The sequence below is a fragment of the Synchiropus splendidus genome, chromosome 18 (assembly GCF_027744825.2).
Source record: "Synchiropus splendidus isolate RoL2022-P1 chromosome 18, RoL_Sspl_1.0, whole genome shotgun sequence".
Lineage (NCBI taxonomy): Eukaryota > Metazoa > Chordata > Actinopteri > Syngnathiformes > Callionymidae > Synchiropus > Synchiropus splendidus.
The window spans coordinates 2,607,501-2,633,011 of NC_071351.1; the positions used below are offsets into that span (position 1 = coordinate 2,607,501).

Here is a 25,511-nt window from a genome sequence, read left to right on the forward strand (position 1 = left end):
CTCTCTCGGACCCCGCCGTCACTGCCAGACCTCCCGGCGCTCCATCCACTGTCACCAAAATGCCTCAACGTTATGGTTTGGATCTCACCACATCCAGCGCGACGTGCCGCCATCTCAATACCTCACGCCTGGACGTCTTTACGCCGTAAAGACAGATGGGTTTTATACAAAGGTGAAGTCAGTGCCTTAAACCTCAGACGGCCAGCAGGGGGCAGTGTCGGCAACAGAAGGAGTGGATGCAGAGGAAGAAGGGGCCCACACTGTGCACCAGTATTGAATGAAAGCTTGGGTTTTTTGGTGACACTGGCATTCGATGCTAAGATTCGCCGCTGAATTCACACTGGATTCCCTCTATCTTTGTCTGCCAAACTCAACTGTGTGTGCTGGGCAGAGCAAAGGGGGCGTGGCCAAGGGAAGGGTCCGCTTCCTCCGCAGTGTGGAGCACAGTGTGGACTCCTTCTACGGTTCTGCTACAATACAATCTGGCTGAAAACACGGTTGGATCCACTCAAATGGACTGCAGTCATTGTTGCTCATTCACCTTTTTTTTGGATTGTTGACAGGAGAGGGCACTGATCCGGGAGGCATTGTTCAGTGTGTTCAGGGAGATCGATCTGACCCCCACCTCCACCAGATTCAAAACAAAGCAGCGGAGAAGAGGGAGGACTCCCCCTCTCAGCTGGACTCATGGTGCTCAGCCCCGGGGGCCCGGGCACACAGCCTCGCTCGCTCGCTCTCATTTCACCCGCCGACGTCCCTCCTGCCGACTACTGATTTACAAGCTCACTTTTTTCAGAGAAATATAGATATATATATACATCGGTGGGACATTTGAAATATACGAGTTTGTGTTTCTGCCACTCTTCCTGTTTTTACTTTGACGGTTTTGCAAGAAAAAAAACGGAGGAGGAGGCGGAGCCTCTGTGCTGCTTCCTGTCGTCCACATGAGCCCAGACATGGCAATAAAACACTGGACTACTCCACACACACACACACACTGTGTTTGTGTCGCGATACTTGCAGGGGTCATATCCTCACGACCACGTCGTACGTTTGGATTTGGACGCGCAGAGTATAGTCACGCAAACACACACACACACCAGGGTGGCCTACCTGGCACCGCTGCTGCTGACCTCTGCCTCTGTGACTTCTCACCTTTGACCCTACCACTGTCTCCATGACTGCCGCGGTCGAGAGGGCGGGAGGAGTAACCACCTGTGGAGGGCGCCACAGCGGGCGAGGACGCCCGGCCTCTTGACAGAACTCAGAATGCATTTATCTTAGTATTGTTGCTGTTATTTATTTTATATTTTGTTGAAGATGTGATTGAATTGTACATACATAAAGAGGAAATCTTGAACATGCAACGTGTGTGCGTGCGTGTGGCTTTGCTTGTGAGGACCCTCTTGGAAACACAGCTCCTTGACTCTAAGCCTCGATTTGAGGATGAAAATGAAGATCCAAGCTGGGTTTTGATGTCATTCTTTAAGGTGTGAGCTTTAACCTATTGACCGGTGAAGGTAGTGTCGCGGTCACCCGCCCTCAGACACGCCTGGCCTGTCTTCACCCAAAAAAAGCTAAATGCTAAATTTGCTCTCCGGTGTGACACGACAAGTGTGTGAGGAAAGGAGCCGCAGTTCAGGCTGGATGTGAACATGACTGTTGATACTCCCAACAGCTTCTCTGGGAAACACACAGACGCTCAGTGAAGTCGTCAATTTATAGCGTGTGTGTTTTTCCACTGTAACCTGAGCTGTTGGGGCCGAGCCCTGGATGTGACACATATATACAGTGTCCACACTCCAAAGCCAAAGCCTCCATCCTCGCACACAAACATCCTCCCGCATGCCCCCTCTGTCGCTCCGGAGTCACCTGAGAAGCTCAGGAGCTTGTCCCGCGCACCTCTCTGAGGTCCTCACTCAAATGGTGCGGAAGGTTGGGCTCCTCTGGCCGGAGGCGGAAATGAAGACCCTGGTCTCCCTAAATCCCGCTCCCATGTATGGAGCGAGCGCCGCCGTGTTTCCACAACAAACAGCAGCCGCTCGCCTTTCTCACCACTTTTCATGGCTTCTGTCAAGCTGCACATGGCCACATTAGGAAAAAGGAAAAACCGCTCCTTCGCTCTCACGACCTTCGAGTCGTTGAGAATACACAAACACCGGCAAAAATACATTCTGTTGGACTGTTGCACTTGATTCCCAACGACTTTGGCTTTCACATTTGGGGCCTTGAAACTCGCGCCACCTCAGCGCGTGAACGTGAAGCGGTGAGCTGGGACGAGAATCCGACTGACAACTGACCTCTTTCAAACGGACGCTCGCTCCCATGCGTGGTGGTTTGGCGCCCTCTGCTGGACGTTTGGGGGCATCACAGAATTCTTTTTTTTTTTCTTTCCACCGTGGTTCAGTCCATTGGTGCAGGTTAGACTGATCCACTGAAGTGTGCGGTTGCTGGTTGAAGTCCAGCCCTGTTCACTCTGGTGCGGCCGTGAAGACGTGTGGGACTGGTGGTTCCCTCCAGTGCTTCCCTCTGGGTGTGTGACTCTCTTGGTTCATGGGTTCAAATCCCTTTTGCTCATGTCAGGTGTGTCACTCACCAGAAGGTCAAATGCATCGAGAGGACTTGTCTGGTATCCACAGCAAGTTCTGAGCTCTCGGTTCAAGTCCTGCATTTGACTTTAAGCTCATGAAGTAGTTGAACAAACAAGGACAAACCTGCATCCACCATGGTTCCCTGTGGCTTGCTGTGATTGACAGTAACATCTCGTGATGCTGGCGCCATGACTGCTGCTGGGTCAAAGCCCAGTCATGGTGCCGTGGTGAGAGCTCACTTTTTTTTTTTTTTTTTTCAGTGCAGTGAAACCTCTTGGGTTCGATTCCTACCTCTTCTTCTTATCTTTTGAGTTAGTAGGGAAGAAAAACGGGTGAAAGACCTGCTCTGAGATTTTTTGTTTGTTGTATTTATCCCACTCGCTTGAGCAAGTCTGCTACAAATCTTCAAAACATTCAAGCAGGAAATGGAACTCAGGTCTCCACAGTGCTGAGCAGAGACTGAGCCCAGCTCACTGCAGTTCACCTGCTCATGTTGGGGAGCAGCTGGAAAGGCAGCCACGTGTTAAAGGAGCAGCGAGTGTCTCTCAGACTTTTGTGACGTATGCATGTAACCTCTACTACCACTAGGGGGAGTGTGTTGTCTGTGTGGTGTGGGGTTGACCGAAGGAGAATTGTAGAACAAGAGACAGAAGTAAACTGACACACAGTCGTCTCTGTGGAACGTCATGACAGGAGGGAACCAACACAACACAACACAACACAACACACAGTGGTGAGGTTTTTATTTCAAAAGGTCACAGCAGTTCTCAGCTGTTACATTGGAGCAGAACACATCGTACAAAACAGTCGGCGGGATCTTGAAAATAAACATTTGCTCCAAGAGATCTCTTTCTCTTTGTCAATAAAATAGAATAAATAACATCTGAAATGCACAGAAGACTGAAGGAACAAACAGAAGGTCACATGAGCAGCGAGAGAGAAACGGCTGCGTAGACTCTGGAGGAGAAAATCTCTAACATAGAGAAGCCACTTACTCCTGAGGGGAGTCAAGTCTGAGTCAGTCTGTCATCGGCCATGCAGTTCCACGCCTCCTCACTATTCTGGGTCACTCCTCTAGAATCGGAACATAGAAGTGACCGGTCACAACCTCCGACTGGAGTCATGGCCGTTTAACTCTCCTCTCACATATGTGGCTTTAACACACTCAATATTTCTGGATCCAATAGGACACTCGAGTGCAGCGAGTCGATGGATTGAATAATACAAAAGCTCTAGTAAAATACATATTATAAAAATAACGCTTTTTTTTTTTTGTTGAGGCAAAAAGGCAAAGTGCAACAATGATTGTATTTTGAAAGAGCTACAAGTATTTTTCTCCGATTTTGGATAAATTATTGCGATTTTCATGGTCATGATATTATATATTCATTTCATTCAGTCATGTTTTTCTGTTGTTGTCATTTTGGAGCCATCATAAAACAGGACATCACATGACTCACCACATGACTGGTTGTGCTTTGGCTCGTCCACAGTTGCTCCTCAGCGTCGCCATCACAAGTTTTGGGGAGGGAAACGTGTCAGAATGCTCCCAGTGGAGACCTCCCAGTGCTCCTCACTTTGGTGTGTGCAGAGGAAGGACTGCCTCGGAGCAAGGCAGCGCCTCTCTGTGTCAGTCAGCAACAGCAGGAGCAGGACGCAGGACGCAGGAGCTAGGCCTGCTGCACCAGTCTCCTGTAATGTGGCATGACCTTGCTCTCCGGGAGGTAGAGCGCCATCTCCAGGGCGACCAGGATGGTGAACTCGAAGGTGATCAGCTCCCTCCTGCTGATCCGAAACCTCTCCTCCAGCTTCTGCAGGTCAGACCCCAGATGAAAAAAAAACAAAACCAGAAGTGACCCGGACATGAGATGCAAGTCTTACGTCAATGAGGTGCTTGACTTCCTGCTTCTTCAGATCGCTGCTGATCTTGGCAGCCAATAGGATGCAGGCAGCCGACACCAGCTTCCTGCAACGGAGCGCAGCGTTTCAAGGCTGAAGCCAGTGGTGGCTCATGAAGAGACTCTCAACCTGTTCTGTTTGTTGAGTCGCCCCTGCAGCACCAGCTTCTCAAAGTAGACAAAGGCCATGGCGATGGTGGCGGGCTGCAAGCCGCACTCCTCCCCCACCAGCCGCATCTCTCGCTTCAGGCTGGAAAACCAAAACAATGCTCTGAACGAGGCAGCGCAGGGAGATGGCCGCGAGGTTTCGGGGGGCTCACCTGCGGATCTTGCTGAGCGTGAGCTTGATGTGCGGGAACTTCTCCTTGAAGGTCTCGTTCATGTCTTTCTTGAGGTCGGACGGCTTCACGTACTCGATCACTGTGGTCTGGAGGAGAGGGAGAGTCAGCGAGCGCACCGTGAGTCACTGCTGCTGCTGAGCGCACACACACCCTGTGAGTCACCGGTGAGCTGGAACCACCTGACGCAGCGTGTCCGTGTGTGTGTGTGTGCTGATAGTTCCTCACACGATCGATGACAAAGCTGCCTGCAGCGGCGCTAAGCTTCTCTTTGATGGATTAAATGATGATGGTGTGTGTGTGTGTGTGTGTGACTTCATCACCTCTAATTCTTCTCAGTGTCAGGATAAAACTAAGCTGTGGCCCGCGGGATGATGATGTCCATGTGAGTGATCTCACTCCGGGTGTGTGTGTGTGTGTGTGTGGACCTGTAGGGGCCAAACACAGCTCCCCGTGCCTTCATCTGAGGATTAAAACGCCATGATAATTGAATGTCAGTTTGAGTCCTGGTTCAGGTGAGCGGTTTGTTTTGAACGCTGAGGTTAAAGGTGTCAATGAGAAGCCTCCAAAGGTCCGAACAGGGAGAGAAAAACCAGAACGTGTGTGCATGTTGGGGCGGCGCACAAAGACATAACAGCAGCAGAATAACAGTTTTCCTCAATATTCAGCACACGATTCATGTTTGAAGTTCCAAACTAAACAGCTGACATCGAGTTGAACACCGGGGTCAGAGGTCACAGGCGCGTCTCTCTCGGGTCTCACCATGTAAGAAGCAAAGATCAGCACACGCTTGTGTTTCCCACACGGCCACTGGGGGTCACTGAGGAGGTTTGGGTCGTAGTCGGTCACATCCTCCAGAGCTGGAACACAGCGACACTGCAGTTACACACCATCCCAGCAAACAGAAACTTCTGAGGAACCACAGGGTTTCAACCCTTGAGAGTTGTGGGCCTCGGGTTTGGCACATCGCTCTCAAGGGTCCAAAAGCAAAAACGGGTCAGGCAGTTCAAGGGGCATCAACTGTTGCAGTGCTTTACGGGGCGGATTTGAATCGGAACCTTTGACCTCAGTTTGACCTCTTCCACTCGTCTCTCAGAGCCAGTTACAGTCGGAGGAACTCCAGACTTGCACCCTTCAATCCAGTGAGGATCTGGCACTGCTGCCATGTTTGTGTTTCAGATCAAGAGGACGGCAACACCGTCATCTGTTGCTTCTCCTCCTCTGCACCTTCACCAGTCTCTTCTGTGACGAGTGAATGAGTGATGAAGCCTCACCCAGGTCCAGGCCCACGCTGCTGCTCAGCCTGCTGGGCGGGAAGCTGCGGCCCGGCATGCTGTGTGTGCTTCTGGACGCAGGGATCTGCAGGGTGAGGTCGCTGGTGGAGGACGGCTTCTGCCTCACCAGGGCGTTGGTGGGATACAGGAACTGGGCGTACGACACCGACTGCAGCACAGACAGAGAGAGAGAGAGAGCAGTGTTGAGGGAGGAGGAGCGGGTCAGGAAGGCGGCGCTGTGCTCATCTACCCTCCCATAGGTGTCAAGATGGAAGCCCTCCAGGCCCGGCAGCATCTCCAAGGTGGCGGAGATGTTCCCGGAGGAGTGTCGCCTCCTGGGGTGGTTCAACGTGGGGTCACTGGAGACACAAGTCACAGTCATGAAAACACAGGAGACCAGGCCACTTCCACGTCACACGTCTCCTCAGCAACTTCCATTAAGCTTTCCAACCAAAAACAGACTGAGTCGCTCACAGGCCTCCACGATAAATGGTGAAAAAAAAATATTACGGTTTCGATTCACCCTTGAGTCTGATTCAATTTTGCATTCATTTCGATTCGCACTTAATTTACAAACCCACTGGATTTGCATCACAAATGCTCCTTTCCTTTGCGAGTTTTATGCTCACAAGCGGCTTGAGCTTAAAAACATGTCATGAATTAAACATGAATTAAAATGACTTAATGGTTCATTTTCTCACGTCATGAACACAGAAGGTCTCATCATTTTGATGACAGATTCATTGTCAATCGATGTGTATTGTCCTGGTTTATGCGTGCAATAATCATGAGATTAATTCTTAGCTCAAAATCGTGGTTCATATTTTCCCCTGAATCGTGCAGGCCGCATTGCTCAACTCCTGTGAAAACAAAATAACCCAGAGGTGGGGACTGACTGGGCCCTGGAGAGTCAGAGAGGAGTCGCTTCTCCCCCATCACCCCACCAGGCCGAAAGCGCGCGACAGTGTACCTGAGATAAAAGCTTTCTCCGTACGGCAGCACAGAGAAGGCAGCACACAGAGATCTCTTGGCACAGATCAGCACAATCCTGCAACAAACAAACAGAGAAAAACGTCACTTCTCACACCCATCCAGTTTGTTTTCACTGCAGGTCCAGTGGAAATTCAACCCCCCCCCCGGGCCAGTAACTGTGGCGCTGGTCTCTCTCAGGGACCAGAGGAGGCGCTGACTCACGCGTGTGGAAACATCCACCCGAGCGTCTGACCCCAGAGGGCGTAGGAAAGAGTCCGGCGCAGCCTGTGACTGGGCTCTGACGGTCGCCTCCCAGGGGTCGGACTCAGGGACACGCGGCGCATGGGAACGCCGAGCGCTCCCAGCCACCAGGGGTTTCACCCACCGGCCAGCGGCTTCCGGCCTCTTTCACCACACTCCAGCCGTTATCCATGAGTACAGCAGGAGCTGGTCCCATCACTGACACTGTCTCGAAACAGAACGTGGACCTGGCTGAGCCACAAACATCCAGCAGCGCTGCTCTATTTTAAACCATCAGCACCTGCTCTATATCCGTCTAATAAGAGGCTCTGTCACCTCTGACCCAGATGTCTGAGTGATAGACCCTGAAGGAAAGACACAATGGAGGAAGGAGGAGCCTTTTTCAAGTTGCAATATGCTAAAAATAAGCTTTGAATTCAGTCATGTGATCACTCACCGGCTCCCCCTGGTGTCGTACTGCTTCATGTTCTTGATGAAGTGGATCTTCTTTGCGTGCCGGGGTTTGGGTGAGCCCCCGGAGAGGTTACGGCTCCTGACAGGAAGTCAGCAGAGGGTGACAGTTACAACAGGAAGTCATTGTTGTTTCCTTACTTCTGCATTCATTGAGATGATTTACACACTAGCACTGGTTTGTTTGCGGCCCACTAACACAATAACACAGTCCTGGAGCGCACACACGCAAGTTCTGTTCACAGACTCCACCGTTTCCTCTCGAGCTCGACTTCAAACCGGACGTGATGTTGTCGATGATAACTCATGTTTCTGCAGCCAGAATTGCTGATGTCACTTCCCTCTCACAGATGGCGGAAACACGAAGCCGCGTGCTCCTCCGGGGGCTGAAGGTCATCCTGCTTGAATCATAGTTTCGAGCGCGTGGATTAAAAGTAACAGGCCGCCACATGAAAGCGGGCCAAGGAGAGCCTCTGTGACATCACGGCTCTTACATAAGGCCGCTGACCTCAGCGCTGGCAGACTCACACCTGCGTACGCTGAATTCAATTACACACCGCGAGCAGGAAGTGTTGCATCTATCTATCTATCTATCGAAAACATGCTGCGCAGCATCTCGCACTACACTGGATGGAAGCTCATCTGACACCAAGAAACTGCCGTTCCACAACACACACACAGCAGCAGCAGCAGCATCTGTTACTATTTTTTACAGCTAACCCCACCACTGAGTTTAAATCCCTGTTATCACGTCCCATCTGACTCACACTTCATTCTCCTGTTTGAGCTGATCTAGAGCCAAGTGTTCAAGTCTGAGTCTTTATCTTGCAGATGTTGCTGGCGCCTTCTTTTACAGTGTACAACTGACAAAGACCCTTCTCAGGGCAGCAACTTTTCCAGTCAAGGGAGCCGTTTTGTGACCTTTCCCGCCAAAGAAAAGCGACAAAACAACACAGAATATAAAGTGAATAAACTCCTTGTTTTTCTAAATCCTGAAGTGCACAACAAAACAAAAAACAAACAAAACAAAAATAAGTCAAGAAAATGAAGTTTGAAAAAACTGAAACAAAGTTTCAGGAATCACATTTTACATACACCGCCAAACACAATCTCCACGATGACAATCCTGCTTCTCCCGATAAATGCAATAAACAGGCGGCTCACACTCTGCATTGGACCTGCACACAGTGTTTGACAGCCGACTCCGGCGTGTGACAGTTGTGGAGAGTGTGGTGGACTTTGCTTCACCATGGTAGTTTGAAACTTAATTTTAATCCAGAGAACCTTTGACCATGACACTGTTCGACTCTGAGTCTCTGGATCCCTGTTTCTTTGATGAGATGGAGTGGTCCTCATAGGTTCTCTGAGGCGCTCGTCTGCCTTGGTTCACATCAACACATGCAGCTCTCCCGCTGCCAAGGTGACAACACTTGGATATTGGCGGCGGCGTCCTCTTCCGCGTCCCCATTAGGCTTCACTGATGGAGGACACACTCTCACAGGCAGCGCTAATGCTGCGAGCCGCCATCAGTTAGGGACCGTCAACAAATTCTAAAGCCTCAAAGTCTGAGTGACATCTTCAATAAGGCCATGGAAAACAAGCATTTTAGGAGAGAGAATTGCATCATGAGTTTCACCACACAACAAAACAATGATTTGGAGAATAGAATATGACTAAATGACCATTTCTTCACCTGTTTTCTAATATTTCTTCAGTAGCATCTAGGAAATGTGTCCAGACTGCTCCATAGTTCAAGTCAACTGTTCAGAGACATGAGACACAGCAGACAGACGGCTCCATTTAACCCCTAAATAAAGTTGGCAGAGCAGTCTGTCAGACGCCAGAGACATTGACAAACTTTGAGTTTCTCATCTCTGCACTTGGTTCACTGTTCTATTGAGACATGAACAAACCATGATGTTGGAGACAAACTCCACTTATCAGTTTCATCATAAAACAGTTTCAAGAGAGACTGCAGTGTCCAACACATGGAGGAGAATGTAAATGTATTTATCGTGATAAATACAGTTATTGCCAAAACGACAATATTTACGGTGATGACTTTTTTGGTCCATATAACCCATCCCTACTGCTGGCCAATTCACCCTTTCCAGGTTTCTGATTCGCTGTTAGGCGAGCGGTTGGTGGTCTGAGGGGAGGTTGGTTTCTCCCCGTGTGAGTCTCCCCCGGGACACACTTCACTATTTCATCATCAGGTTTCACAACCTCAAAACTAATCTTGACTTTCGGCCATCTTAATTCACCATAACCTCCCCAGCATTCCTCAGAGCCGCCACATATATCCAGCCAGCACTGCTAACTCTGACACACAGATGGATGCAATATTTACACGCAAGACTTTTATTGCTGCCTGAAATGACGTCTCCCTTTAAGATGCTGTGCAGCAGCTCCAGGTCTGGAGGGGATTTATGATGCACACGTGTCGAGGGAAGAAGATCCCAGTGAAATATTCCCATCTATTACCATGTGTTTTACAGGCCAGGAACTCACTCCACCTACCAAACAAGTCTGTCATATTGAGATGACAGAGACTCATGTCAGGCAGATGCCATTTTTATAGTTCACAGTCATCTAGATCAATACCGGTCAGGAATCGCAGACTGTCCGGAGTCGCAGGTTCTGAGCAAGTATACATGATATCGACCTGACTATTTTATATCAGTCGATAGAGCCGACCTCACATTCTTGAGGAGCTGGTCAGAAGGGCAACGTCCCACACCAACACTCCGTCGCTGCATACGTAGTGCAGTACTGAGCAGGGACTGATAGGACAGCCGCCATCATGATGATGAAAATGATGATGAGGATGAAGAGGAAGAGGATGATGATGAAGAGGATGATAAGGATGATGAAGTGGATGATGATAATGAGGAGGGTGAAGAGGATGAGGATGATGATGAAGAAGGTGAGGACGATGATGAAGAGGATGAGGATGATGATGAAGAGGATGAAGATGAAGAGGGTGAGGATGATGATGAAGAGGATGAAGATGAAGAGGATAATGATGAAGAGGATGGAGAAGAAGAGGATGAGAATGATGAAGAGGATGAGGATGATGAGGGTGAGGATGATGATTTTGAGGAGGAAGAAGAGGATGAGAATGATGAAGAGGATGAGGAGGATGAAGATGATGATGAAGAGAATGATGATGAAGAGAATGATGATGATGATGAAGAGGATGAAGATGATGATAAAGAGGATGAGGAGGATGAAGATCAAGATGAAGAGGATGAAGATGAAGAGGATGAGGAGGATGATGATGAAGAGGATGAGGATGATGAAAAGAATGATGATGATGATAAAGAGGATGAGGAGGATGAAGATGATGATGAAGAGGATGAAGATGAGGGTGATGATGAAGAGGATGATGAAGAGGATGAAGATGAGGGTGATGATGAAGAGGATGAAGATGAAGAAGGTGAGCATGAAGAGGGTGAGGATGATGATGAAGAGGATGAAGATGAAGAGGATGAAGATGAAGAGGATAATGATGAAGAAGATGAAGATGAAGAGGATGAGGAAGAAGGGGATGAGAATGATGAAGAGGATGAGGATGATGCTATATCCATTTCATATCCAGTCAGTTGGCTATTGACTGTTGACTCTAGCTCCAGGCAATGTTTTCCTGCGTAGCTTCCGAGCACAGTTCACGTCAGTCACCTTCCAAACAAACAGAAGCGTGTTTTCCCTCACATCGTCCCACATCTATCTCAGCATCATGGCGTCCCTCACCCTGCCTCACTGCGCGGTCCTCTGCTGTCTATACATCAGGCCAACCATGTGAACCAGCCGCCTGCGTGACCGCGGCTGCGTCGTCTTGTTGTTGTGGAAAGTTTGTGGGAATGGAAAAATCCAGCGGCGGGTGAGGACGATTGGTATGTAGATAAAGACACAAACTAGATGCAGGTTGACAAACATCCCCAGGCTCCAGCTGACTTTTACAGATTCAAACTCTGCTCCTCAGGAAGCAGAGACGCTCACACACTTGCTTTGATTCTCAGACACAGCCGCACCTCACGGTGGCGGTCACTCAAGAGCATCTCACTTCACATGGAGATGTTTTCACTCATGTAAATGCTGACGCTGGAAAAGTAATGACCTACATTAGCGCTCGCAGGAAACCGTGGCGGTCAGCAGCCTGCCATTTTAGGAGCCGTTCTCAAAGATTTGTCAAACAATCTGAGGCTTTTTTTTCATTTTCAGCGCTAACAGCGGGTCTAATTTTAGCCGCAGGCATTTATCTCAAAACAAGCAGACGTCCTGTCAGGCTGCACTGGGCCCTTAAAATAGCTGGACTCACTTCTGCGCTTTGATCACTTGTTATTCTCTCAGCGCTTCAATCTGGCGACGTGAGGCGTCGCTCGCTTCAGAGCGCAGCCTTCGACTAAAAAAAAAAATTGAAATTAAAAACAGACATGGCAGCTACACAAACAAGCGCCTTCCCTCAGGGGGAATTCAGGTTCTCACACTTGGCTGTTTACCACTGAGCGAGAGAAGACATGACGCAGAAGCATCAGCGACAACTAGAGACGGACAGCTGAGTCAGCAGAAGCATGTTGTGTTTACGGACAACAGCTGGCGTCGGCAAACAAATTCATTGAGTCTGGACGGAGGCGGCAGTCTCAAGAGCGCCCTCTTGGTGGGGAGGGGTGCGAAAGCTGCGTCTCTTTTGTCCCCGCGACGGTCCTCAAGTCTCCGACTTTAAAATCCATCAGGCCTAATCCCAGCACACACGGAATCTGGCCGACCAGCCGCCAACCATAGATTAAACTATCGGCTAAATCCCTGCAGCGCACACACAAGAATGTGGGGACAATCTGTCCACGCTTGGGACGTTGACCTCTGAAGATTAAACGGACAGATCTTAATCACCGCGAGCTGCTGCTACGACTGTCCAAACACCAGAGAAACACCTCTTATTTATGGACGTCAGTGCGGCGTGAATACACCAGCGACGACGGATGGAGAAGCACTCATCACTCTTCCGTCCTGTTTCGTGTTGTTCATCTGCTTCAACAGACAGAGCTTCAGTCAAAACTGGACAAACAGGTGGAGAAGAATCTGTCGGACATGTTGTCACAGGTTTAACAGGAACAAAGGAGCGAGCACTCGGGTCTGCAGGGGAGGAAAGGAGTGAAGCAGCGACAGCGCCCAGGTGGCGCTGAAGCGACAGCCATAGCTGCAATGTAAACACACAACTCCCAACACCAGGTGCCTTCTATCCTCAGCGCTACGATGGATCAGGTGGAAACACAGCGTGAATATCGAAAATCTTTCTGTACCACTGCTAACCCAACACACTTGCACAAGAGGCTCAGGTTTACCGTAATTTCCGGACTACAGAACGTACCGGAATATTAGCCACACCCACTAAATTTAAGAGGGAAAATAGATCTTGTTCACACATAAGTCGCAGCGCTCTATAAGCCGCGGATGCAGTGGTGCTGTCTGCGCTGTGGACAGGTCAGTGAAAACGCTTTTCAAAACTAGTTTTGAAAACAGGCTCCGGCAGCAAGACTGACCCATGAAACAAACTGTGCAATGTTCTGAACTTGAATCATGAGCATCTTTTATTCACATTTAAGCGCTGTTTTCGCCCGCGAGCCTGAAGTTCCGACACCACAGCAGGTCTCAGCAGCTGCTTCTCGATTCCTGACCTCCAGGAGATCGACTCTGTTGCCAGAGCTGCGGACACACGGGCGACATCGGCGCATTTTGAGGGCTTTAAGGGTAAATAAAAAGCCTCGGGTTTCATCTGATTTCAGCCAGTAAAAATCCACACATTAGCCACGCTGTCGTATGAACCGCAGGGCTCAGATTGTGAGAAAAAAGCTGTGAAAATGACGGTAATCTGTTATTGCAGCTTTATAATATAAAATATATGCAACTTTACTTATTTACATAAGGAAATCTTACATACTACACGGTATAACAGTGCAGTAACATAAGAGTGGACCCCAAAAAACTTCAGGGTTCCTACCCAGCACTTGAGAAATGGCGTTGTCTTTGCTTATCTAGTAACTCGGCGCGACAACGCACATCCGGCTGAACTGTATGAGCAACTCATTCAACTGAGGTCAAGCCCTCTCAAAGCGAGCAGGCCTCCCTGTTCACCGTGTGAGCTCAGGTGGCAGCGGGTGTGGATACGTTCATTCAGCTGGCTCAGGACGCTGTCAGGACCTGACACAGATCAGCTGGAGGTGGCCAGTTTCCATCACAGCAGGAAGCTAAAGCGGCGTGGAGGACACAAGACACTCAACTAAACATGACTCGCACACGATGGATCAACCAAGTGACAGTTGATGGCGGGTCCGGCAGTCGGGCTAATAAGCTGTTAGCTGCCGGTCCCTGTCGCTCGGTGTAAATAGGTTAAGCAGTGTTTATCTCAATGGGGCTGACATTCCCTGGGTTTGATACGCTGCCAACACGGTGACGACACTCCTCCGGCCATCGTCACTGACACGGCTGAACTGGTGCCAGGTGACGGAGCGGAACCCAACTTTCACCAAGGAGAGGCGAAGCCACGGAGCGATGACAGATGAAACCAAAGCAGACGCTCACCACACTGCAACATGAATGTGGTGAACCAGAGACGTGCGGAAGTTCACAAAATGAGTGGAGGAAAAAAAAATGTTTCACGTTCATTGAGTAAAAAACAAAGACAAATATGGGAACAACTACAAAGAACACAGCCTATAAGAACTGAACAGGTGACCATAACTTTAATAAAGACAAATTGGTACTTGATGTTTATTATCTGCCCTTGAAAATAATTTGAAAAAAAAATTTAATGCAGAAGTATAGTATAGTTATTTATAACTAAACTAGACCATCGTCACATAAATCTATCAGGACAATGTTAAAATGACACATATGAAAAAGCAGCATGAAATAATCAGTTTTCCTGAGAACTTTACAGGCTGGTCTCAGCCAGACTAAGGCAATAAACGGACAGTGTTTGTTTATAGTCAGGGTCCTCCAGCCATGGTGCTGACGTCCCACAATGCAAAGCGGCATAACCCCACATGTTCTATTCATATTGACGTTATCATCCTCCCCCTGAATAACACTTGTTTACCAGTACTTGTTGTGGCCCCCAAGAGAGTGTTACCGCCCACCCCGGGGCCACATTCTGACCCGTCTGTGAAGGCCAGCGCCTGAATGTCCACTAGATGGTGGAGCAGACGGTTTGATGGATCGAGGTGGAGCTCAGGTGCGGTGACGCAGCAAGGCTGTTTCCTCCGACACACGAACTTCGCGCACAGTTCGAACCGCAGAGAAGTTGGAGCCTCCCGCTGACAGATAAGGCAGAACAACCTTCAAATGCCGAGATACGTGCGCTCACCTCTGCCGCGGCTCCGAGGTCACCGAGTTGCAGCTCTGCACTGACAGCAGCGTGGACGACTTCCGCGGTCCCAGCGGAGACGGCAACAGGCTGGCGTTGGACGTCGACGCCGAGAGCAGGTTGCTGTTCCCCGCGGAGGGAGCGGAGCTCCGGCGACACTCCACCAGCAGCTCCGCGCTCCCGTCACCGCAGCCGGCGTCAGAGGGCAGGACGAGGATGGAGGGGACGGTGAGGAGCCCGGTCCTCGGCGCCGGAGTCACGTCCGCATCGCTCGGAGACGCGGAAACACTGGAGAATGTGCCGTACTTGCCGCCGGCCTCCGGAAGCAGCCTGGCCGAGCCGCCTTCGCTCTCTTTGTGGAGCCGACCCGCGTCGCTGGCCGCCGACTGACCGAGGACCGGGCGGCCGTCCAGAGAGATGTTACTGAGGAACAGGAGCGCCGCCTGCCTCCGGCGCGAGTTCTCCCGGTGTCTCCGGCTGTGCTCCCTGCTGGGAGGCGGTTTCTTGCTGCCCCCGGCTGCTGTGGCAGCCCCGGGCTGACCGCAGGCAGCCGCCGCCGCCGCCATGGTCGCGGTCCCGCTGAGGAAGTGAAGTGGCGGAGCGGACTCAACTGTCAAATCCCTTTTACCCACCGCTTTAAGCCGTCCCGCGCTCTGATTGGCTAGAGCCGGAGTGACGTCATGACGTCTGGCCCCGCAGGACATTACGTTGTAAACAGACGGAGTGAAAAAATGTCATGCAGATGACTGTAAACTGACGGAACTGAGTCGGAAAACAAGAGTGGCATTCGACGACTTACGTAAATATATCAAAGATGTAGCAGAGTCGAAGATGAAACGGCATGAAAAAAAAAACGATGATCGAAGCGAAGATGCTATATTTGACAAAAAGCGTTATTTTCATTTTCTAACAAACATATTTTATTTAAAGATCCCTAGATCAATATGCATATATTTTCAATTTAACTGGAGAACATATTGGTATTATTAGAAAAAGAACAAAAAAAAAACACTTCAGTTGCCAAAAAATGAAATATGCTATTTATAAATATTTAAAAAGTACAAAAGAAATATTTGCAGCAAAGCAGTTGGCATGCTGTCTAAAATAGTTCAGCTTTAGAGTAGCTTTAGTTTGTTTAACCCTTAAAAAGAGAACGTGTCAGTTCAAAATTGCTTTGTTGGATTGCTGTTTTTCTCATTCCATTCAGGTGAAAGTCCACAACGGAACTTGTTTTTCTTTCTCACGCAGGGCCGCCTGGAAAACCACAACCCTTTTGAGAATTTGCATCTCCGTCTCTCATCCAAACCCACTGTGAGGTGCCCTGGCTGGCCAGTAAAAATGAGCAAGCAGAGCGTCAGAAGCAGAGGTGTTTGTTTTGGTCTCCAGAACATCTTTAGAGCACAAGGCAGCAGAGGGATTAATGGCTTATTCCCTCATGTGATCATCCGCACCATAACTGCTCCATTGTTGCTTTCATCACATCCAGAGCACGTGGAGACATAAAGCCTGCTGGAGACGGAACCTGTCGTCTTGTGTGGCACCTTAGGGTCACTTCAGCAGGTCATGTTCTCCTCAGAACTTGCCGTTGTTATTGTGAGTTCACTGGGAAACAGTGCAACTTTTTCAGCCCATAAAAAAGGGTCAGAGAGCGGACTGTTATTCTCAGCTAAAACATGGCAAACCATCAGAATCAAACGCTATTTGGCAGGTGCGCTTGGTTGTGTTAAAAATAAAAACTTCTATCAGTGACTCCATCTGTGGCGCCTTGTAATGACTCCAACAAGCCAAATGTTGGAGGCAAAACTAGAGGTCAACCAACCGCAGACATCACCCAGTCGTGTTGTGGTTATGAAACCTGTTTGAGCTGCGTGAACCTGAATCAAAAGCTCTAAAAATAGCCCTCTGGACATGTTAATCCCTGGTATATGTCATTGCTGTCGCTCTGCGGTCGGGAACACTGGGCAGCTGCCAGTCACAGTTGGAATCTCTCTGACCCAAACAACACAATTGTCATTTGTGTGCTGAAGAGCGTGATATGATGAGGAGCCTGTGTGTGTGTGTGTGTGTGTGTGTGTGTGTGTGTGTGTGTGTGTGTCACCCGGCAGCAGAGGATGACGTGACGGCGAGTACCAGCAGATAATTGCAGAGATTACTGCACGACGTAATCTGTGATGGGGATGATATTCTGTCTGCGGTCTCATGCAACAATTTTCAGCTTGTTTTGAAACTAGGTTCAAGCTCTGGTTCGAGTGTCTCATGAATGACTGAGCTCCATCCTTTCCCAATTTCTCATCCCATGTCTGAACTGTCAGGATAAAAGTGATAAGCATGGATAAGAACCCCAGGAACTTGAAAAATGTATGACACATTTCTACTTTTTGAAGCCTATTTTTTGACTGTTATTCACCACTCCATACAGTAGAAGATGCTACAAACTGGCTCACTAAACTGCTCATCTCTAGTGAGCCAGTAAACGGAAGAGACTGTGCACTGGAGAGGAAGAGAGATTCATGAATTAAGATGAGGTTTACCACTCAACAGGACGTGATAGTGCACTTGGATGCCACGATGTAGCTCAGGAAAGCAGGACAATATGTTGATGCTTTGAAAAGCCATGACACAAACTCCCCCTGTCGCTCCACACCTGAGTGCAATGTTTGCAAAACATGCTTTATATCAAGCTCAAGGACTGTAACAGGCGAGTCGTTACGTAACGTCCTGACCCTGGCGAGGCCCCTGGCTCACTGTGTCACTCTCTGATGTTAGTGGAGCTGGCAGGGGGAGAGACTGGGAGGCAGGGGAGCGGTGCATCATGGGAAGGTCGGGATGCTGCCAGGGCCACGGGTCAATGTTGCGTGGGACGCATGACCTGAAAAGTCCTCTCTGTGTAGAAAAAAAAAAAACAATTCATACTTTCACAAAAGGAAAACATTTTCTTTTGAGGCTTAATTTTATTCTTCAACTATTTAAATAAATTCTCTTGATATTTTTTCATATATTTTCAGAACAGACACAATGAGTTGCAGATGAAGCTCTGCATGTTTTGGGACGGTGGGAGGAAATCAGAGCGCTCAAGGGGCTCAGGTTCTGACTGCTCCTCCACCGCCACACCTCACGTCACCTCAGTGGGCCGATCCTTCACGCACCAGGACGCTCAGAGATAGTAGTCCTCTTCCTCGATGTCCCCATGAGGGCCCTGGAAGCCCAGCGCCTCGATGTCGTGGCTGATGTCCGTGATGCGTCGGTTGAACTCCTGCGACCCAGAATTCAGGGAGCAATGGTCATATCTGTGGGGAAAACCGAGATTTTATCAGACAACTGGCGGGAAAAAAAGCAAACATTTGAGCCGCAAAGTCACCCTCTCATGGCGGTGGCCGACGTGCTGCTCATGCTGCGCTTGATGCGGCCGAAACTGTCCGTCAGTATTCCTCCCTCACGAATGCCAATGCTCTCCAGGAAGCTCTCGAACACGCCGATGTCCTTGTCGGGGATGAAGGGACGCATGCCTGGTTTGAAGGAAGGAATTGGAACTGGACTCCCATCGTTTCCCAGCGTCCGATGAAGGTGTGCTCCTCACCCATGAGCAGGAACTTGCGGCTGTCGCCGTACAGATGGAGCAGCTGGGAGCAGAAGCGCTCGATGTGCGAGCCCAGCCTGTATTCCCTCAGCAAGACGGCGAACTGCTGCAACTCCGCGGGGCTCAGTTTGTTCCGCAGCTACACACACACACAGAGCGCCGCGCTCATAATTACCTCATCACTGTGGTGTAATTAACTTCTCACCTGAATTCATCAGCCCCTCAGGGCGACCGCGTCAATGGAGTGGCCATAACATTATGACCAGCTCCGTTTTTAAAGGCCAAAGCTGCACACTTTCACTATCACAAGCACATCACTGCCCTCTACTGGTGAGACGGTGGTATGAGACGCTAGAGGGACGAGAGGCGCCTCCGTGTGGACTCACTGTGGTCATGTAGTCCTGCATCAGCACCAGGGCGGGCTCGCTGTCCCCCGCCTCGCTCGCTGAGGTCAGGCTGCGGCGGGACAGAGACGAACTCTCGCTGTACGTCTCGCTGTAGTCGAGCTCGAAGGCGTCCTGGGATCCGTCACTGGAGGGAAGAGAGGAGTCGGTCTGAGCTGACTCATAATTCATCTGCCAGCTGAGAGGAGTCGCGACTGATTCATGTCTCAAAGGGCATTTTCAGAGCCGACAAAGCCTGGATCACTTGTCAAAACAGAGACCCTGATCGTTTCATCACAAATAAATGTCATTTCTGCAGTTACATTCTTTTTTTTTTTATCTCTCGTTTTCTGAAATAGGAGAAAATCCATGAATAAAATTGCATTATTATTATTATTATTATTATTATTATTATTATTATTAATAATAATCATATATATATAATATACTTCTTTAACGGTGTGTTTTCAAAGTTAATATTAGTTATATGGGTGAAAATACAAATAATAACAAAAGATTTGTTTGAATAATGACAAGTATCAAACCATATATTATCTATACTTTCTTACGGATTACTCCACTTCGCATGAAATTGAAAAGGCAATCTGGCAATATTTCGGGGAAATTTCCTGAAATATAAGAAATCCAGATTTAAACATAATAACAAACATATGAATCACAATGTTTTATACCCATTTACTTACCAGACAGTCAAATTAATTTCATTATTTTCCCTTCTCATGATAATGCCTTTTAAATATTGCATCGTTATTTAATATATCTAACTATCCTGAAGACATTTTCCAGTTGGCTCTTGCTGACAGTGCTGTGTGATTCTGACATGTATTCGGTGCATGGATGTGGAGGAGGTTAAATATTCAGCGCGACTCACTAGGAGCTGCAGAACTCGGGATCATACGTGTAGGAGACGTCAGTCAGACAGCTGTCACCTGCACAGAGGCAAAGACATTCATCACGTTCATCTCTTCATCTGCCACGAAGCAGCGTCTGGTCCGTAACTGACTCACTTCTCTGCAGCCAGTAGCGGTCGGGCATGGCGTGGTGGAAGCCGGCCCGGTCCACACACTCGATGGTTTGGTGACCGTAAATGATCTGGAACATCTGACAGATCAGAGAGCAGTACTCCTCTGCGGCGTCCTGCACACACATCCATGCGTGGTGATGCTTTTCATCTCCAGAGTCTTGGTGTTTATCGAGTGCCCGCGAGAGTGGAGCCCACCTGCGCGACCCACCTTGTTCTCCACGGCCAGGATGACCAGGTTACAGTAGGCGTCTGGACACGGCGTGGGCTCCAGGGGGTTGTGGTTCCTCCTCTCCCAGCTGCCGTAGCTCTTCCCCCTCTCCCAGCTCCCAGTGCAGGCCTGCCTGCGCTCCCAGCTGCCCCCCAAGCTGCCGGCCCCACCTCCTCCCCCTCTCCTCTCCCAGCTCCCTCCACCGAGCCCCCAGCTGCCACTCATGGGCCTGGCCCTGCGGTTCTCCCAGCTCCCTCCTCCAGGCTTCCGCGCCTGCTGCCTCCTCTCCCAGCTCCCCCCGGCCCTCTTCCTCTCCAGACTCCCGCCTCCTCCTCTGTCAGCACCTCCTCTCTCCATCGCCTGGTTCTTCTCATGGGTGTTTCTGGACCGGGACGGCCTCCAGTCCAGTCCACAGATGGTGTGCCTTCGCTCCATGGTGCCCCCTGCAGGTCGGGGGTCAGCGTTTCCGCTCATGGTTTGGCGTCGTCCGTCGACACCAGTGGGCTTCTTCCGGTCCAGACTGTCGTCCCCGGCGACCACCGTGTCCACATTCAGACCTGCAACAATTCCAGAGGCTTAAAGACGCTCCAGCACGGTCAACACTCAAAGTCCCCCTCACCGGTCTTGAGGACCAGCAGGTGCAGCGCATCGTCTCGCAGGTAGGAGGCAGCAGCGATCTCATGCGTGGGAATCCTCATCAGCAGCTTCTCGTTGTCTCTCCAGGTCAGCAGCAGGCAGCGGGCCGACAGGCTGAGGATACAGTCCTGGTCCACGCTGGTCTTCAGAGGCAGCACCTTCAGCTGCTGCTCACACCCACAACAATGAGACCCAAGAACATGGACTCAGACTGATCCCTGGTGACCGACCCGAGCCGTGTCCAGCAGCTGCAGCAGCTCATCCCGACTGGAGGGGTTGAGGGACACCGACACCCACGTCAGGTGACCCAGGAACTGGTCAGAGAGAAGACCCCGTCACTGGCGAGTCACAGGTGCTGACCGTCAGGCATCTACCTTGACCTCCTTCTCCACGTAGTCGAAGATGAGTCTCTCTGGGTGGATGAGGTAGTCGGGAGCGTAGAGAGGGACGGTGTGGAGAGGACGTCTGTACACGCTGCCGCGATCCACGGGCCGGCGGCTGGACTTGGACCAGACCAGGCGCTTGATCGGAGAGACCAAACCCTGGAGGGAGGGAAGGGGGGAGGGATGACCTCTTCACCTCAAACCCTTGTCCACTCAGGTCGAGCATGGAGAAAAAAAACAAAACATTTTCTTTCTCCCTTTTTCTCCCTCCTTCACTTTCTCTTTAATTTTATCCATCCATATTTCATTCATTTCATCCTTTCCTTTCCTTGCTTCCTTTCTTGACTTTCTTTCCCTCCATTCCTTTCCTTGCTTCCTTCCTCCCCTGTCTGTCTGTCTCCCTTTCTTCCTTCCAGCTATCCTTCCTCCCCTCATTTCCTTTCCTTGCATCCTTCCTCCACTGACTGTCTCCCTCTCCTCCTTCCAGCTATCCTTCCTCCCCTCATTTCCTTTCCTTGCAGCCTTCCTCCACTCTCCGTCTGCCTGCCTGTCTCCCTCTCTTCCTTTCCTGGCTTCCTTCCTTCCTTCACTTTAGTTCCTTTTTCTTCCTCCAGCCATTTTGCCTTTCTTTCTTTCACTCTTCACCTTCATTTCTTTGCTTCATTCCTTCAACATCTGTGTGTTTCTTTCTTCCTTCCTTCCTTCCAGCCATCATACCTTGCTCCCTTTCTACCTTCCCACTTCACACAAACCTCCAGCAATTTTGGTTTGTCACAACCTCCTTCGTGAAAGGTACAGAATGGAAGGAAGAAAAAAAGAAGATGTGAACTATATATCAAATTTAAGGAAGGAAGAGAGGACTCTCTTCCAGCTGACCCTCCCTCCCGTCAGCCTTCTTTCCTCACATGCTTTTGCCTTCAACCTAACTCCCTCTCAACCTTCTTCCCTCTGGATGTTCCCTAATTCAGCCCACAGTTTGAGCTGGACGTTGACGGATGTGTGTGTTTATGCCTCGCCGTGTTAGCATCCATGTCTGGGCTGTGACTGACAGGTGACTCGCAGCCACCGACGGCTTCCTGTGGAGATTGACTCACAGCACAGCGGGCTGCGTGACATAAAGACCAAATAAAAATGCCGCCGTTTACTGTGGCCTGGAGACAAACAAAACTCGAACCAAAAAAGTCCTGAAAATCCTGTCTCTCACTGGGAATCCAAACAAGGACAAATCCATGTGTAAAGGAACAAAGAAAACTCTGGGAAACTTCACAGTCAGCTCAATTAATTGGCAGAATTCAGACGGAGGATAATGGGGTCTGATAAGGAGGCTCTGACGGAAATATTTCTCCAGATAAAAGAGTCTCTCCTGCTGCACGGTACAGCATCCTTGACGACCAACGCCAGGCACTGAGTCACGCTGCTTTTGCAAGCTCACGTCTCTGCTCTGGATACCGACATAGTGGAGAAGAAGAGCTCACCTTCTTGGGTCTCTTGGGTTCATAGTCCATGGTCGTTCCGATCCTCCCACAACTGGTTCACTTTGGTCGAGCTCACACCTTTCCTGTCACTTTTCTCTTCTGGGTCAACATTCGGCAGAGTCTTCCATCGAGCCTGGTGGTTATTTGACAACACACACACACACACACTTAATGTAGCTATAGCAAGCCCACCTTTCGTGACCGGAGCGTCAACAAGACCTTCGCTTGAATCCTTTTTTTGCTTTCTTATTTCTGTACAGAAACACACACACACATACCATCTCAAACACACAATAGAGCAGGAAAGACAGGAAGCCAATTTTCTGTCCAACAGGAAGCCCCACCAGAGTCTGATAAGAGAGTCACAGCACTCTCAACCCGCAATTCCTTATCAACATTCAGATGAGCTCCATTTTTCTAAATGAAGATTTGCGATTTGTGTTTAAATCATCCCCTGAATTGGAATATATTTATGAACATCAACATGGTTGTAGTAAGCGAGTCAGTCCTGAGGGTGGCAGCACTGTGTAACGGAGCTGCTCCACAGCTGCAAGAATGACGACATCGAATTGTGACCTCTCAGTCCCCTGCAGTGACACGCAGAGTCTGAGCTGTGAACACCAACACCTAAAAAAAAAACCAACTTATTTTGGGGGGGCGGAAGGGGCAATGTCACCAAGGTGACCGCGGGGCGAAGGGCTCGTCCAGTTACCTTGGCAACGGAGGACAAAGACAGGCCACTGATCTCTTCTTATCGTTGCTGGTGAGCTCTCACTGTCGGGTGGGAACAAAATCAAGTGTGGACAAAAAAAAATAAAAAATCCAAATTGCCAGATCACTGCTATTAATGATTTTTTTAAATGCTAAAAAATAAAAACGAATTACAGTGGTACCTCGGTTCTCCACCACAATCCGTTCCAGACAGCGAATTGTTCGAAATCTGTATGGATTTTTCCCATTACAATGAATGAAAAAAGCAATAATGCGTTCCAAGCCTTAAAATAGTCTTTTGTAGGAGTGAATGTAGAGTGTCTGCTGCAGGTGGCTGTTCCTCTATGTGTGTGGCCGCTGCATGTGGGAGGGGTTGCCGAGTGAGTGACGTCTCTCCAGAAGGGAAGAGGTGCCCGGTGCGTGTCCAGCTCTGAATGTGCGCTTCTGTGCAGTTTGGCTGTGACAAAGTCATAAACCAAGTCACGCTCTGTCCCAGACTGGCCTCATCCCTGTCCCAGCTCCAGCCCACAACAGGACATCAAACCCTAGAGTGAGCGCTCCAGCACCTCCCCTGTGACACTCTACCACGGTCCAGTGCGGAGACAGGAAAGGTTTGACACCTCAATATGAAGAAGAAACAGTCAGTAAATGGAGCTAACGGGACACGTCTGCATACAGAGGCTGCGTTATACACAATAACAAAGCGCGTCGTGGGTCAGCTGATCGGTCTGCGCACATTATGTTTTTTCCAGCTTTTTTCGGGGGCGTTCGAGTTCTAGATTTTTGTTCAAAATCCGAAGCAAAAAAATTTCGAAATTGTTGTTCGAACTCCGATTTGTTCAAAAACCGAGGCACCACTGTATATGCATCAAATATTAGCGGGTAAAATAAACCTCACTGTGCAAACACATTCCACTGCACACGATCGCACATGGCGTGTTCGGATGAAGCAGTGTTATTATGAAGCTATAAAGGGCTGGTAGTGACTTGGGAAGTAATGTTGGCCCTGAAGGTGAACCAGTGTTTGCAGTATTTACCTCGTCGTGAGGTGAGCGCAGAAGCATCGCTCACCCTCAGGTCGTCTTCGGCTGCTCTTAAGGGACCAGCATTCCACCGAATGGAGTGGATGGATACAATAGAGAGTGATCTGTTTTAAATAAGAAGGAAAATAGAAAATCAATAACCAGCGATCGGTGGGTTGATGTTGTGTCGGGTCGGCCGGGACGAATCAATAGGGAGAAAAACACAGCCTTTACCACCTGAGTCAGAGACGCTCCTGACAAACAGTCCCTTCTGGAGAGCAGTGAAAGGTAAGGGTTGACTACCTGCAGGACTCACGCAGGCGGCAATTCAGGTCGCGGGAAATAAATGGTGGGGAGAAATTCCATGAATGTCCTCGACGACTGTGCTGCCCCGGTGTTCAGCAGTGTCCCACGGGAAGAATCCAGCATTTGGGGGCACAAATGAATGACAAATCATCTTCTAATAACAACCAAACAGCCTGTGTGTGTTGTGGAAATTGACAGCAAAGCTAAGCTTTAATATGACGGGAAAGTGTTTTTAAAATGATGAAATAAAAGGGTTATAATATTTGAAATATTTGGCTTAAATATTTTCAGATTTTTACTATAAATGTGCATTATATACAAAAAATCTTTTTTAAAGACAATAATAGAAGGAAATAAGATATAAAAATATAAATTAAAATGAAGAAAAAATTAAAAGGAATTAAGTTTACTTTTTCTACTATTCCTTCCAAACACGGCATAATAGTTTGAGATGTATACTTGAATACATATGCATTATTTACACAAAATGTGGATGAAAATATTTTTAAAAGACACAAGAATAGGAGGAAATTAATTAAGATTCTATAAATTAGAAAAACGTTTTCAAAATATGACAAAATAGAAATTATAAAAAAAAACTTTACTTCCCAGTAT

General features: G+C 49.1%; 3 protein-coding genes across 9 annotated transcripts in view; 1 reads left to right on the forward strand and 2 right to left on the reverse strand.

Moving 5' to 3' along the window:
• The window catches only part of rgs19 (regulator of G protein signaling 19), a 14,880-nt gene extending 13,525 nt beyond the window's left edge, over positions 1-1,355 (forward strand). For all 6 annotated transcript variants that reach the window (XM_053849842.1, XM_053849840.1, XM_053849844.1 and 3 more), the window contains one exon: positions 1-1,355. This exon is cut by the window's left edge and continues 207 nt beyond it. The gene's annotated coding sequence lies outside the window, so the exon portion shown is untranslated.
• A 1,962-nt stretch (positions 1,356-3,317) lies between these two features.
• On the reverse strand, positions 3,318-16,020 carry cables2b (Cdk5 and Abl enzyme substrate 2b). The gene is made up of 10 exons (XM_053849107.1): positions 15,151-16,020; positions 7,771-7,866; positions 7,072-7,149; positions 6,352-6,460; positions 6,102-6,270; positions 5,590-5,687; positions 4,810-4,916; positions 4,620-4,739; positions 4,473-4,557; positions 3,318-4,402 (listed from the first exon to the last, which is right to left on the reverse strand). The coding sequence occupies exons 1-10, from the start codon at positions 15,852-15,854 to the stop codon at positions 4,262-4,264; spliced, it is 1,707 nt and encodes a 568-aa protein (XP_053705082.1). The 5' UTR covers positions 15,855-16,020; the 3' UTR covers positions 3,318-4,261.
• Positions 16,021-16,089: 69 nt separating this feature from the next.
• Positions 16,090-25,232, reverse strand: ccm2l (CCM2 like scaffold protein). Of its 2 annotated transcripts, XM_053849106.1 has the most exons (13): positions 24,606-25,232; positions 22,858-22,990; positions 21,374-21,541; positions 21,230-21,313; positions 20,983-21,166; positions 20,364-20,920; positions 20,139-20,268; positions 20,003-20,060; positions 19,114-19,258; positions 18,728-18,866; positions 18,509-18,656; positions 18,297-18,437; positions 16,090-18,033 (listed from the first exon to the last, which is right to left on the reverse strand). In XM_053849106.1, exons 2-12 carry the CDS (start codon positions 22,885-22,887, stop codon positions 18,305-18,307), a joined length of 1,776 nt encoding a protein of 591 aa, XP_053705081.1. In that variant the 5' UTR covers positions 22,888-22,990; positions 24,606-25,232; the 3' UTR covers positions 16,090-18,033; positions 18,297-18,304. The 2 variants fall into 2 exon arrangements, 1 of the variants encoding a protein (XP_053705081.1); XR_008412933.1 differs by lacking the exons at positions 16,090-18,033; positions 18,297-18,437; positions 18,509-18,656; positions 24,606-25,232 and having other exon boundaries at positions 18,737-18,866; positions 18,933-19,258; positions 22,858-23,626.
• Between the last annotated feature and the right edge of the window lie 279 nt (positions 25,233-25,511).

What these genes read in the sequence shown, in the direction of transcription:
- cables2b (XM_053849107.1), bottom strand. Translation starts at nt 15,854, where the DNA reads ATGTCCTGCGGGGCCAGACGTCATGACGTCACTCCGGCTCTAGCCAAT. An exon ending in TACGACACCAGGGGGAGCCG is followed by an intron (nt 7,150 to 7,770) that starts GTGAGTGATCAC and finishes TGTTTGTTGCAG; the next exon opens with GATTGTGCTGATCTGTGCCA. An exon ending in ACGCTCAGCAAGATCCGCAG is followed by an intron (nt 4,740 to 4,809) that starts GTGAGCCCCCCG and finishes TTGGTTTTCCAG; the next exon opens with CCTGAAGCGAGAGATGCGGC.
- ccm2l (XM_053849106.1), bottom strand. Translation starts at nt 22,887, where the DNA reads ATGGACTATGAACCCAAGAGACCCAAGAAG. An exon ending in AACCCAAGAGACCCAAGAAG is followed by an intron (nt 21,542 to 22,857) that starts GTGAGCTCTTCT and finishes CCCTCCCTCCAG; the next exon opens with GGTTTGGTCTCTCCGATCAA. An exon ending in TCGGCCACCGCCATGAGAGG is followed by an intron (nt 18,438 to 18,508) that starts GTGACTTTGCGG and finishes TTTTCCCCACAG; the next exon opens with ATATGACCATTGCTCCCTGA.